The sequence below is a fragment of the Schistocerca gregaria genome, chromosome 3, assembly GCF_023897955.1.
Source record: "Schistocerca gregaria isolate iqSchGreg1 chromosome 3, iqSchGreg1.2, whole genome shotgun sequence".
Taxonomy (NCBI): Eukaryota; Metazoa; Arthropoda; class Insecta; order Orthoptera; family Acrididae; genus Schistocerca; species Schistocerca gregaria.
Genome location: NC_064922.1, coordinates 207267592 through 207280674, shown reverse-complemented (window position 1 = coordinate 207280674; position 13083 = coordinate 207267592). Strand labels below are relative to the sequence as shown.

The window sequence follows — 13083 nt, the reverse complement described above, 5'->3', positions numbered from 1 at the left end:
AGTTGTTGAAAATTGATTTACAGGTCTACTAATGAGACTGCTTACACCACGCTTGTCCGCCCTATTCTGGAGTATTGCAGTGCGGTGTGGGATCCACACCAGGTGAGACTGACGGATGGCATCGAAGAAGTACAAAGAAGGGCAGCTCGTTTTGTATTATCGCGAAATATGGGAGATAGTGTCACAGACATGATACCTGCATTAGAGTGGCAATCATTAAAACAAAGTCGTTTTTCGTTGCGACGGGATCTTCTCATGAAATTTCAATCATTAGTTTTCTCCTTCGATTGCGAAAACATTCTGTTGGTACCCACCCACATGGGGAGAAATGATCATCACGATAAAATAAGAAAAATCAGGGCTCGCATAGAAAAATTTAAGTGCTCGTTTCCCCGCGTGCCGTTCGAGGGTGGAACGGTAGAGAGACAGCTTGAAGGGGGTTCATTGAACCCTCTGCCAGACACTTTCTTGTGAATAGCAGAGTAATCACGTAGATGCACTTTCCGGGTGTCTTATACCACCACCCACACATCTCGTAGTTTAAACTGTTGGAAAGTACACTTTCCTACATCTCGATGGTAGTTCAAATGGCTCTGAGCACTATGGGACTTAACATCTGTGGTCATCAGTCCCCTAGAACTTAGAACTACTTAAACCTAACTAACCTAAGGACATCACATACATCCATGCCCGAGGCAGGATTCGAACCTGCAACCGTAGCGGTCACGCGGTTCCACACTGAAGCGCCTAGAACCGCACGGCCACACCGGCCGGCGCAATGGTAGTATATAAATACGCATGTTAGTGGATATTAATATGAGGTGTATCAACCCTTCGCCTTTATGACCTCTTTAACTCTTCTGAAGCCACCGGAAAGATGACGACATTGTAATTCATCCCAAAGGTGTGCCATTGCGTTCATATTGGGACTTGGAGCATGCCAGTCCATTTCACGAAATGGACAAGAACAATTGCCTGACATATGCTGCTTGATGACAGGACACATTATTATGCTGATACAATCAATCATTGGCTCCCCAATGTTCCACTACTTTATGTAGTACATATTGCTATAAAATGTGTTAATATCCATTCCCATTTAGCATTCTCTTAATCGCAATAAGTGGACCACGCCCTATGCTCTAAAAAAACAAAAAACAACAAGTCATATCGTAACACCACATCCCCTGTACATGGCTGTTGGCAATGAACGCGTTAGGTATTGTTTTCCAGTCATTAGCCAAGTCCTTCCATCGGATTCCCAGACGGCAGCGGGGTTCATCACTGCAAATCACCCATTTCTAATCATCCAGTGTCCACTGACGTTGCTCGTTACGCCACCTTAAGCGTCCCTTAGGAGTGACTACAGAAATGTGTTTTTAACTCCCTATGTGCAGTCTTTGTACTATCTGGACTACCAGCAGCCTTTCTGAACTCACGAGTGATTGCTTACGCTGATTTCGTGCGACTTTCTCCCAACAGTCCTACGCAAAGTACATGAAGTCTGCCTGGTCTGTCGTTAATTCTGATTTTCACTTACCAACCATACTAAAAGTTGGCTACAAAGTCTTTCGCGACGTATTTCTTGAATAAAAGTCTCTCAGTGTACATGCCGCGTCAATTCAGGATAAAACTCCAAGCTTTCGACCACTACCTCCATGGTCGTCGTCAGGGCTAAAACTGACTACCGTAAACTGGCGAGGATCCCACTTTTATACGCAAAGGATACCAACAGTTGACTTGAGCAGCTTTAGAAGGGTTGAATTGTCTTGTTAAAAAGACCAACCACGTTAGAAGTCATTGCGCTCTCAGACACATTCTGTTGTTACTGCTTCTCTGCTGACAACACAACATTTCCTACTTCCATTTATACCAGCGGTTCCGCTTCTCGTGACACCTGGCGGTCAATTCCGAATTACATGTCGATGTCCTCCTACCTTTGATCTGACAGTGTACATCTAATACCAAATGAGACTATGTTCAGGCAGATGCTGGAAGTCTTATAGTATGGGGGATATGTGCATGGTCGTTTTAGTTTGCCACAGTTTCTCGCTGATAAACGATACAGGTTCCTCCTATCTGACCATAGTCATCCTTATGTTCGTCGAAATCCCCTCACATGCAGCCTGTACCTTTACTGAGACAATACACCATCCTTTGGCTCTAAATAATGGCTTTAGCAACACTCCACGGAGTTATACTTTCTTTTGTTTTCTGTCGTAGAAAATCCCTCTTTTACCTTGTACACTGTGCTTTTTCTGAGCAGGGTGAAATCTGGTTTAAATAATGTTTTCATTACTCTGTACTACTCAGTTCTTGTACAGGTCTCTCTAATTTCAGTATTAAAGGCAGTATAAACTTATTTTATCCCTGCTGCATCTTGAACTCAGCGGCTATTATTCAATTAAGCATTGTTGATGTAGAGCAAAACTTACCTCAAACACTATTAAAAGACTATTTTATTGCAGTGGTCAATTTCGGGCCACCATGCTCATCTTCAGGTGGCTACACTTGTTTCATAAGCGTTAGATTCGACAACAGCACGTCATCCGCTTTTTACAGTTCGTTCTAGTGAACGTTGTTTTGTCTCGTTTTCTGCCTTGTACACTTCTGAGAGGACGCACTAGCTGTTTACGTGTAGGCATCACACGTAATCATAGGAAGGACGTTCAGAAGAACCAAAGTTAAGAGAGCGCGACTTGCTGCTGACCAATCTAATGCTGTACTACAACGAGAGTAACCATTCAAAGCTGAACATGACAGCACAAAATCTCTCATGGCAATAAAATAATGCTTTTTTTAAGATATTCATGGCTGGATCTGCTCTCTACACAAGCTTTTACGGAGTATCCTCGTAATATTGAGGACATTGCAGTTTGTTGATTTCAAGACCAAAGCACTCATGTGGATACGGTCCAACAGGTAAGCTCATCTTGCTACCAAAAACACATTGCAACTTGTGATTTTTCACGTTTTCAAAATCGAGGGGATAATTCCTTGTAGCATCGGGAGACCGACACCAGACCTTTGCTTTCTTAAAGGTATGTATACGAATAGCTGGGTGGAATCTGAATTGTGAAATGGTTTCCACAACACTCCACGTCAACGGTCCGCTGAAGCTGTCGTTCCAAAGACAGCTACTCTGATCCCCTCGCCAAACAGGCAGGAAACAATTACAAGCGAATAAAGGAGTCAGACGCACTAACTGATGGGTGACGACGGTGGACTTAATTTGGCACATCATGAGTCTCACAAGGCTCAAGGTTGTAAGACTGTAAAGACTGTTGTCCGTATCTCGCGTTAGCTCCTGTACGTGTGCATAAGTCTCTTAGAAAATACGCTCCATTATCATTAAACAAGCTCCCCATAGATAACTGACAGTGCCGATGTAGCACTAGCTAGCGTGATACCCTGAAGCCTTATTTTTGTGAAATTACTGTAAATAGTACTGTTAAAGGACGGCCTACATTAAAAACTATAAGCTCTCATGTAATAGCCATTTCATGATACAAATAAATATCGAAAAGAAGTGAAACACACTGTTTATGAAAGAGTTACTATTTCTGAATTTCTAAAGGAAAATGAACGTATATTTTCCTAAACATGTGTCATAGCGAGCTCGTGGAACTGCACTTACAAGCTTTGGTTCATACTACTCTGTATCAAGTATGCGTTCCAGAGCAACCTTATTCGCGAATAAGAACAAGTACTACTTTCTAATTAGTTTGTGCGACGTCTGAATGTGTGCAAGGGTGATTCAACACCATACATGCCTCTTATTCCCAGGGGTGATGTCATTAAATCAGTTTTCCTGTAACACTTGTAATTAGCTAGCTACCTTTTATTTAAAAACTTTCTGTATAAACAGCAGTTTTTTGCAGTCGAAGAAGATGGAGAAGGAATTATTCGTGGCTTTGTTACAGAGTCTGTGAGTAGTGCGTTAGGGAGGTCGCACAAAGGAGATGAGGATGACTTTACCAGACACTGAACATCACTCCTCCCGAATGATTCTAACAGACCATCACTTAACTGAGGATGTCTTCATACTTAAACACTGTTAGCTGCAGCGAACAAGCATTTTTCATGGCAGAAAATAATAGCCGTACAGTATCAAGCCGGCGTTTGTCGTAGTAAGATGCGCTCAAGCTAATATTAATCCATTTCAGAAACTGTAATCGCCTTGTTTACATTTATTACACTCTGAACAGGGCGATAAGAAACCAGTTACGTAACTCACGCTTGACCCAGCGACACTTGTACAGATTTAATGAAAGTCATGTTAGAAAACCCATCAACAGCTGCTTCATGAATTTATTTTGATACCTTTTTCATTCTTCCCTATCATCGGGTGGTAAAAAGTTGCCTTAGCATATGTACAATCCATCATTATATCAATAATTACCTGTTTCAATTTTGATGTATGCTAAGTCAAACCGGCAAATAAGTCATGTTTACTTGTCACTTATGGACAAAATAGCAGGTTGAACGTATCGATGGACGTAAAAGCAGTTAATGGTGAACGCTGCAGCACTTATTATATTTTAATGCTGATGTTTGAAATAGCAACAAGTTGTCACGTAAATCTTGCTTTTCGATAGCTTCTGTCGTTTGAAGACAGTAGTGTTTAGGTAGGTGTCGGCGTTCCAGATGGTGCTGTTTATAGACAACCACTATACACGTTCAACCTGCAGTTTTGTTCATATTTAAAAATGCGAAGATAGAAATTTTCAAGTAATTTTGACTATACCTTTATTTAACTTGTGACTGAATGGCTATTACAGAAACTGATTGAGCACGCACGCGTATTTTTTTGTGTCCACACGATGACTTTTCAGATCACAACAGGTAGTTGTGAACTTCATAAAACACGCTGCAATTGTGAAGCATCACCTATCAAAAACACAGCTGCAGACTTGTTGGGTAAATGCTAACTACTGTCAAATCATCAGTCCAGGTTAAGATGCCTATATATTAGGATTTGAATGTGATAGTCTCAACCTATCTTAATCTAAATTCGCACGTCATTTAGCTCACTATTCGTTATGAACAGCAAACTGGAAGGTAAACTCAGAAAACTTGGACTACATACTGGACGAATCTCTGACGAATATTTGGTGCGTATTATGTATATATACCTCACGTCGCCTATGAAAATTGCGGGTATGCCACTACAAAATTCGTATCTACACCACATAGATTGGAATCCCCATCTGCACTACTACGTGACAATGTTTGAACCCTACTCCCTCCAGCCTCTTCCCCTAAAAAATGTTCAATGGCAGCACCGTTCACACTAAACAAATGCACAGCTTCTATCTTCTATTTTATCGGGACAGCTCTGTTCCATTGTTATAAAAGAACAGTTTGGTTACAATTTCCATCACCGACCAATGTCTCTTTCTTTACCCTTCACTTTACGATAGATATTGAACTAGAAATTCCTAAAAGTGCTGAGCCGGGTATTCTTCTTGCCCGAGTCAAATTTTCATCACTTTAACCTAACATTATACTCTAAACGACATACTACCACTTAGACATAGTTTAAAAAGAAGACTCAGTTAAAACGTGAGGAATGGTGATTTGCTAAAGAGTTGACATGTGCGAAAGAGCACTTCCTGTATCAATGTTTTGCCACAATATGACTTAATGTTTACTTGCCGGCTGCACTGACGTAAGCAAATGTTTGTAAACAAAGGTCCACGTGGCATCCGACACAGGTACAGGACACGCTGCATAAAAGAAGATAATATTTACTGCTGAAAATGTCTCCACAAAGCTGAACTTAAAAACGGCTAAGCATGTGTGAAGTAACGTCAAATCAATGTCGAAACATAAATATCTTAAGGACGAAGAATGGCTGAATGCTTTCGGTGGAAAGTTGCGACAGGTGCTCGTACAATTCGGAGACGTCTCGCAGCAGGTTGTGCAAGAGCAGTGGAAGTCAGTCGCAGATGCAGCTGCAATTAACTAACCTTTGCAGCTCCTCTGCTGCGAGATCTTCGCTGCCTGTTCCGCCATGTCACGGTGCTTCTGGCTTTCCGATGCTCACGCCGCACGAGCTGCCTCTAGACTGCGTGGGAACCGGGGGCGCGACCAAAGATATTCCACCGGCTGGCCTTGAGCAGAGATAACTAGCACTCGCTGGGCCGTGTCAACACGCGACTGAAGTAGCCAGGCGGAGCGGTGACGGGGAACACCCGAAATGTTGACATTACGTGGTAATGTGTGCACGTTGTGGAAACCCTGATCGAACAGCTTTGTTTGTACGTGTCACGCAACACCAACGGACTCTCTTTCACACGTTCGGTGCCACTGTAATTGGCCTTGCGTTGACCCGTAACCAATTACTTTTTTAATAGAATCTCAAACTGTATTGCTAAAAGTAATATAAAATGTATTTATATTATAAGTAAAAGATAAAATTTACTCTTGTGAACCAATGTTTTCTGGGGGCGCACTAAGGCGTCAGCGTCATATCAGGCCACATTCTGTAGCGGGTGGCCATGGACGCGCTAGTATGTCTCGTTTATTTTTCCTGAAAATTGTGACTGTTTAGGAACTACGTTTTATCATATATTCATAAATAAAACGAAACATCCTACTGACAAACGACATATTTATTGATCAAAAAATATAGTAGAAACAGTATTAAAAAACAAACACAAGATCTCGAAGAACCTTCTGGAATACAATGTATGTCAAATCTCAGAAAAGATACAATAAAGAACTTTACCGATTACACTCAAAGAAACAGAATAAATACAAAGTTCAAGAATAGTACCTACACATAACTGTCGAAAAATGAAAGAGCAACGAAAGTGCCATCTGCCTTTAGAGGTGGTGAATAACACAACAATTCAAACAATACCCTGCTTTATTTGGGGAATCTGGGCACTCGTAAATCGTGTTTGCTGGTTGACTTCGGCTGGCGCATGATCTGCACTTTTTTCTCGGTGTTTTTGATTTTCCAGTTGATTCTCGTTTTACCACAACATGTTGCGGATTTCTAACTGGCCGTTTGTGGCAATATTACTCTTATAACACCGAGTCTGAATTCTTGGAGGGGCATTTTTGTGCCAGAATATTTATCGCGTAGGGCATGTGCGTTTGTCAGCTTCATTTCCATAACGTGGATAAAAAGTTTCTTGTACCAGCGTATGGTTTTTCGTTCCGGGAGGTAATATGATAACATCTGATCGTGCCGAGATGCTCCCGACATAAATTTATTGTAGTTTACAATGGCCAAGGGCTTAGATTTCTTCTGGTTTCTTTTGTTTTCAACCTCAACTATTTCATTTGTAAATGCATTAGAAATGTAGCAAACCTCCCTCGTATCACGCCACTTACCTATCATAACTCTTTCCGCAAATCTGGCAACGGCTTCACCTTTTCTTAATTTTGCCTTCTGTATTTCCTTGGGTGTACCCTTCCTATTCGCCCTCAGAGTTCTCGTGCAGTGCGTCTTTTTATCCAGGAGCAACTTAGCCAGTTAGAAGCTATTATAGTAATTGTCCAGGTGCGCGTGGTAACCAGCATTCAACTGTTCATCCAGTAATTTTTTGCGCGTGGCCTCTTCCTCCTACATCGTCCAGCATGCCAGTGTATACCGCGAATTTTAGGACTATTCCAGCGAGAGTAGTCAAAGTATATAGCTTTATGCCATATTTGTGCTTTTTATTTTTGATGTGTTGGCGGAAAAGTAATCTTCCACGCCAAAGGATCATTGATTCGTCCAGTTACAGTTCCCGTCCAGGGTAGTACACTTGGCACATCCTTTCATTGAAAAAATTGATAACTGGGCGTGTTTTATACAACCTGTCGGATGGTTTTGGTTCGTCCTGTTCTGGATTTTCAGAAAAATGCACTGCACGTAGTATTAGTAGAAAACGATTTGGTGAATACTATCGGCAATTCCTTTCACGTGAAATAAAGGGTCCTTTTTCCAATAGTCCTGCAAAACTTCCTCATCTTTACAATTCCCATGTGCAGGAAAACACTTGCAATTCGCCAATCACCACATCCTTGTTCTTCGGTTTCCACAGAAAGGAATAATTCAATTGCGCTTCGATTTGTTCCTTCTACAACTTTCAATAGAAATTCGTCCGTCAGCAAAAGACGAAAATAATCTAAGGGAATGTTTCCCGTTAGCTAAATTAGCAGTCCCTAATTTTTTATAAGCGGGCAATTTACCATCCCAACTGGCTCGCTTTCCCATGCAGCACTTGTATCAGCTACGTTACCACTTGTTCCTCTCCTTCTGCCCTTTCCCTGTCGCTTGGATTCACAGCCATTTCTACAGTCTTATCTAAAGCAAACTCTGCTCCGTCATACTCTTCACTGGATTCCCACCCGTCCTCCCCACTGACCAATTCCGTTTCCGAATCGCTTTCGTCTAATATTCCTAATAATTTCGCATCCGTTAGTTTTTGAACGTTTATTGTGTCCTGTATTTTACGTTTCTTAGGTTCTGAAGTGCTCGCCGTGTCACAATTGTTTTCCATTTTCGGTCCCACAACAGAGAAAAACTGTAGGGAAAAAACGGGAACTGCACCCGTAAAAATTGAAAACAATACGTTCTTAGAGTGCCTGCGCAATAAACCACACCGAATGGCTGTGCCCGACTAAACCGTGGTGCCTCGCAAGAGCTGAGACTCTCGCCGCGCAGGCGCGTCCACGGCATGTGCACCAGTATCGGCCGGGCGCGCTGGTGCGCCGATGGAAGCCAACGTGTTATTGTTTGCTTCCTGACTTCCTCGTTGTGAAGTAACATGTGAAGCTTAGGTGCAATCAGTAATGAGGGTGCTGTACATCCGAATAGATCGCTTTCAAAGCCTCTGCCCTGTAGCGAGATCATTTAACTATACTAAATAAATAAGGGACCCTAAACGGTAGGTGAAATACACAAGTAACATATTCTTGACGTTGCCCCTACTGGCATGGAAGTTCAAACCGATGCCACGGATGAAAATAATGCAGCAACAACCAAGCACATTAGACAATTTTGTGAACAATTTGAAACACGTTTTCCTCTTCTAACTTATTCTCGATTGTATGTATTTTCTCAGTCTTCTTTCTGGAGATAACCAGTTTGCATAAATTTTCTCTTTATCGCCATCCCTTACGTGAATGATAAACTGTCATTCTATGACACTTAGGCTATGTCTATCTTACTTCTCTCTACACATGAGATCCTATTTTGTGACAGAAGTGCAGCAGTTACTGTACATTGATTTTTTATACTTCCCTTGACAATTTTCAGCACCACTGACGAAGGTTGGGATGAAAAAAACATACAAACATTTACTGTAAACATACACATACGAGCACGAAATTTTAAAGTAAAAACACCTAATGACAATACCGTCTTTGAAACACCGGGTGATCAAAAAGTCAGTATAAATTTGAAAACTGAATAAATCACGGAATAATGTAGATAGAGAAGTACAAATTGCCACACATGCTTGGAATGAAATGGGGTTTTATTAGAACCAAAAAAATACAAAAGTTCAAAAATGTTCAACAGATGGCGCTTCATCTGATCAGAATAACAATAATTAGCATAACAAAGACAAAGCAAAGATGATGTTCTTTACAGGAAATGCTCAATATGTCCGCCATCATTCCTCAACAATAGCTGTAGTCGAGGAATAATGTTGTGAACAGCACTGTAAAGCATGTCCGGAGTTATGGTGAGGCATTGGCGTCGGATGTCGTCTTTCAGGTAACCCCAAAGCCAATAATCGCACGGACTGAGGTCTGGGAACCTGGGAGGCCACGCATGACGGAAGTGGCGGCTGAGCACACGATCATCACCAAACGACGCGCCCAAGAGATCTTTCACGCGCCTAGCAAATATGGGGTGGAGCGCCATCCTGCATTAACATCGTACGTTCCAGCAGGCGTTTATCAGCCAGGCTGGGGGTGATGCGACTCTCTAACATATCGGCGTACCTATTACCCGTCACGGTAGCAGTGACTGACGTCTTGCTGTCCAGTGCCATCTGTCGGACATTTTGTGAACATCAATTCTTTTTTTGGTTCTAATGAAACCCCATGTCATTCCTAGCATATTTGTCAATTTCTATCTCTCTATCTAAATTATTCCGTGGTTTATTAAGTTTTCACGTTTATACTGACTTTTTGATCACCTGCTACTTAATGCTAGCGGTATGACGCTTTAAAAAATCACGGTTCATACAAAACAGCCATTTACCATTTACTTCAGCATACCGTCCTTGAACTACGAAGAGGAATATGGATGTTTCAACAAAACTAATACTCGTCTCACTATACAGGGTAGTCGGAAACAGTCTATAAGAATGTTGCAGGGGAGGTTATGCGGCGACATAATTGTTTAGCAAAAAATTCTATACGTTGCTCAGTTTCTGATTTAATTAGCATGGAAGTTAGCCAATTAGATCGTTGCACGCACTACATCAAGAATTTGCGCGCACTAAAATGCGACAATGCACTGACATCTGTGTGTCCATATGACACGACTTGTTCAAATGCTCATTACCAGTTGAAATGTGCCTTTTTCTGAGGTGATAAATTTAAGCTAGGGGAGCATAAGCTACGTTTGTTCGGTTTGAGGAAACCAAAACGAAAAACACGTTTGGCGACACTGTCTCTTGCAGGTTGCTTGAATTTGTGCTCTCGACGACATGGTTGACTCACTTCCGTGCTAATTGAATTGGAAACGTCGCAACGTATCGAACTTTTTCTTATCAATTATTTCTCAGCACAACCTACCTGGCAACACACTTGTAAACTTTTCAGACTGTTTCTGACCATCCTGTATGTCCTTAAAATGCAATTTAAAGACGACCTGCATATCCTAAGCCTTAGTCTGAATAAATTTACTTTCTCAGTGCACTTATCCAAAAAAGACGACCTTCGGAAGAAGTACTATGTACTGTTCACATTGTAGACAAAAAAATAAATGAATACAAAATGGACATTTTTATTCATTAATCTATATCATCACAAAGCCAGCTTAACGAACCGACTGAAGGTACTGAACGTGTACAGAAAAGGGCATCACGAATAAACAACAAATCTACACGTATCACTCCCATGTGGATCGCAAGGACAAGATTAGATTAATTACAGCACACACAGAGGCATTTAAACAATCATTCTTCTCATGCTACATACGTGAATGGAACGGGAAGGAACCATAACATGAGATCAATTGGAAAAGTACGCTCCAATCGGTCGTGAAATGGAAACTACAACGAAAATCAAAAATGTTTTACACTACTGGCCATTAAAATTACTACACCACGAAGATGACGTGCTACAGACGCCAAATTTAACCCACAGGAAGAACATGCTGTTATACGCAAATGATTAGCTTTTCAGGCATTCACACAGCGGCGACACCTACAACGTGCTGACATGAGGAAAGTTTCAAACCGATTTCCCATACACAAACGCAGTTGACAGGCGTTGCCGGTTGAAACGTTGTTGTGATGCCTTGTGTAAGGAGGAGAAATGCATACCATCACGTTTCCGACTTTGATAAAGGTCGGATTGTAGCCTATCGCGATTTGCGGTTTATCATATCGCGACATTGCTGCTCGCATTGGTCGAGATGCAATAACTGTTAGCAGAATATGGAATCGGTGGATTCAGGAGGGTAATACGGAACACCGTGCTGGATCCCAACTGCCTCGTATTACTAGCAGTCGACATGACAGGCATCTTATCCGCATCGCTGTAACCGATCGAGCAGCCATGTCTCGATCCCTGAGTCAACAGATGGCGACGTTTGCAGACAACAACCATCTGCACGAACAGTTCGACGACGTTTGCAGCAGCATGGACTATCAGCAAGTAGACCATGGCTGCGGTTACGCTTGACGCTGCATCACAGACAGGAGCGCCTGCGATGGTGTACTCAACGACGAACCTGGGAGCAATGGCAACGTGATTTTTTCGGATGAATCCAGGTTCTGTTTACAGCATCACCATGGTCGCATCCGTGTTTGGCGACATCGCGGTGAACGCACATTGGAAGCGTGTATTCGTCATCGTCATACTGGCGTATCACTCGGCGTGATGCTATGAGGTGCCATTGGCTACACCTCTCGGTCACCTCTTGTTTGCATTGATAGCACTTTGAACAGTGGACGTTACATTTCAGATGTGTTACGAGTCTTGCCTCTACCCTTCATTCGATCCCTCCGAAACCCTACATTTGTGCAGGATAATGCACGACCGCATGTTGCAGTTCCCTGTACAGGCCTTTCTGGATTCAGAAATTGTTCGACTGCTGCCCTGGTCAGCACATTCTCCAGATCTCTCACCAACTGAAAACGTCTGGTCAATGGTGGCCGAGCAACTGACTCGTCACAATACTCCAGTCCCTACTCTTGATGAACTGCGGTATCGTGTTGAAGCTGCAAGGGCAGCTGTACCTGTACACGCCATCCAAGCTCTGTTTGAATCAATGCCCAGGCGTATCAAGACCAATATTACGGTCAGTGGTGGTTGCTCTGGGTACTGATTTCACAGGATCTATGCACCCAAATTGAGTGAAAATGTAATCACATGTCAGTTCAAGTATAATATATTTGTCCAATGAATACCCGTTTATCATCTGCATTTCTTCTTGGTGTAGCAGTTTTAATGGCTAGTAGTGTATTTGCAACAGTTTGCTAAATCTCCCAGCTTCTTCTCTAAGCAATCGCCTCTCCGGCTTAGAAATTTGTCGTAACGTTGTACCAATTTTCCAATACCCTCGTCATAGAAGGTAGACGCTTGTGCTTCCTGCCGCTTCTCTAAGCTGGTGTGTAGTTCGTTGTCTATGTCAAAAAGATGTCTCCATAATCAGCGGTTCATGTGAGCAGAGATGAACATCAGAGGGAGCCAAGTCTGGGCCGTATGGTGGGTGATCAAACACTTCCCATCGAAAACGCTGCAGGGACACCCTCATTGCCCCAGCAGTGTGCAACCGAGAATTGTCACGAAGAAGGAAATGCGTGAGTACATCATCTGCATGAAATCAGACGACACGCCGCAGCGGAAACTCATGCTTGGCGGGAGACACTATTGTTCTAGACTTTTTATGTGCACGTT

The 13083-nt window shown here is 42.3% G+C and overlaps 1 protein-coding gene across 1 annotated transcript in view; it reads right to left on the bottom strand.

Moving 5' to 3' along the window:
- LOC126354843 (methanethiol oxidase-like) overlaps positions 1-6165 on the bottom strand; it is a 161045-nt gene extending 154880 nt beyond the window's left edge. The window contains exon 1 of the mRNA XM_050004822.1: positions 5973-6165. Within this exon, the coding sequence (XP_049860779.1) occupies positions 5973-6018 (46 nt within the window). The 5' untranslated portion in view covers positions 6019-6165. The remainder of the gene's footprint in view (positions 1-5972) is intronic.
- Positions 6166-13083: the final 6918 nt, after the last annotated feature.